Source organism: Rattus norvegicus, chromosome 13 (genome assembly GCF_021556685.1).
Source record: "Rattus norvegicus strain SHRSP/BbbUtx chromosome 13, alternate assembly SHRSP_T2T, whole genome shotgun sequence".
In the NCBI taxonomy this organism is placed as follows: domain Eukaryota; kingdom Metazoa; phylum Chordata; class Mammalia; order Rodentia; family Muridae; genus Rattus; species Rattus norvegicus.
In genome coordinates this window covers 88,877,372-88,879,182 of record NC_141546.1, presented here as the reverse complement: position 1 = coordinate 88,879,182, position 1,811 = coordinate 88,877,372, and the positions used below count along the sequence as shown (strand labels likewise).

The following is a 1,811-nucleotide window of genomic DNA, read 5'->3' as shown; positions in this document are numbered from 1 at the left end:
GAATGGTGCTCGAATGCTGATCATTGGGATAACAGATACATGATGTACAGCCATTGCCATATCCTATTCTTCCTTCATTGTTCAGCATTTTGATGAAATGAAAAATAATCCTGTTCCACTCAGCCTAGTGGATTTGAAAAGAATAGAATGGCTTGAAGGGGAATGATTGTACTGATATATTCAATTTATATTGAGCAAGATACTTAGTCTACACATGTTAGTATAATTTTCTCACAGGTTTCGAAGAGGGTAATCTTTTTATGAAGAAGAAATTATAGATTATAACACAACAAACCTGTTTTCTAGTCCTGCTTCTGTTTGACATCAAAAAAGTTACATCTCTTAGCCTTTCTTGCCTTAGCTATGAAACATCCATAATCTTTCCACTTCTACCATACATTTTAATGGGCAATGAACATTAAATGTATAACCTTAGCTATAAAGTTAAGATGAATACATGTTGCACGTGTTATCAAACTTGCATATCTGTAAATTATGTACATTTGTTACATAGAGGTGCAACATATTTACAGTGTGGTAATTAATAGAAGAGGTATAACACATAGCTTGAATTGGTAATATACATAATCATTTGTGTCTGTATTGTCTACATATACATAGGCATATAGGAGTTTATGTATTGGTTGTCTATAACATACATGAATGTGTGGTGGATCTATAAGTTACTGTGTCAAATGCAGTACAAAGTCTCTAAAGTTTAATTGCGGACTAAATCAAAGATTCTTTTGTATGTGTGTTTTTCCAAAGGTACAAAGAGAAGATAACCCATACCACCTATATCTAAAGAGGCTATACATCAACTACCATGGTCGAAGGAACCAATAGAATTGGCAGGACTATCATTCAGAATGATACAGAACAATGCCACCTGCTTGCATGATTTTGTCTTCTTGGGCTTCTCCAGCTTCGGGGAGCTTCAGCTTCTGCTGTTTGTCTTGTTCTTGTCTTTGTATCTTGTCACCATCACCAGTAATATCTTCATCATCATAGTGATCAGACTGGATAGCCATCTGCACACACCCATGTATCTCTTTCTTTCTTTTCTATCCTTCTCTGAAACCTGTTACACATTGGGAATCATCCCACGAATGCTCTCTGGCCTGGTTATGGGAGGACAGGTGATTTCCTTTATGGGTTGTGCTACCCAGATGTTTTTCTCTGCTTCATGGGCTTGTACCAACTGCTTCCTCCTGTCTGTCATGGGATTTGACAGATACGTGGCTATCTGTGCCCCACTTCATTATGCCAGCCGTATGAATCCCACTGTCTGTGCCCAGCTAGTTGGCACCTCCTTCCTGAGTGGATACCTTTTTGGAATGGGAATGACTCTTGTCATTTTTCGTCTCTCATTCTGCAGCTCCCATGAAATCCAGCACTTTTTCTGTGACACACCTCCAGTGCTAAGCCTTGCCTGTGGGGATACAAGACTAAGTGAGCTGGGAATCCTCATCCTCAGTCTGTTGGTTCTCTTGGTCTCTTTTTTCTTAATTAGTGTCTCCTATGTCTATATTCTGGTAGCAATCCTCAGAATCCCTTCTGCTGATGGGCGGAGAAAAGCTTTTTCTACTTGTGCCTCACATCTCACAGTGGTTGTTATTCACTATGGCTGTGCCTCCTTCATGTACTTGAGACCCAAAGCCAGCTACTCTCTTGAGAGGGATCAACTTATTGCTGTCACCTACACTGTGGCAACCCCTCTCCTTAATCCTATTGTTTATAGTCTAAGGAATCGGGCTGTGCAAACAGCTCTGCGAAATGCTTTCCGGGGGAATTTACTAGGTAAAGGATAA

At 39.8% G+C, this 1,811-nt stretch overlaps 1 protein-coding gene across 1 annotated transcript; it reads left to right on the top strand.

The window, feature by feature from the left end:
* The first annotated feature begins 869 nt into the window (after positions 1–869).
* Or10z1 (olfactory receptor family 10 subfamily Z member 1) lies at positions 870–1,811 on the top strand. Its single transcript, NM_001000911.1, is given in 1 exon segment — positions 870–1,811. A coding segment is annotated over 1 exon segment (942 nt).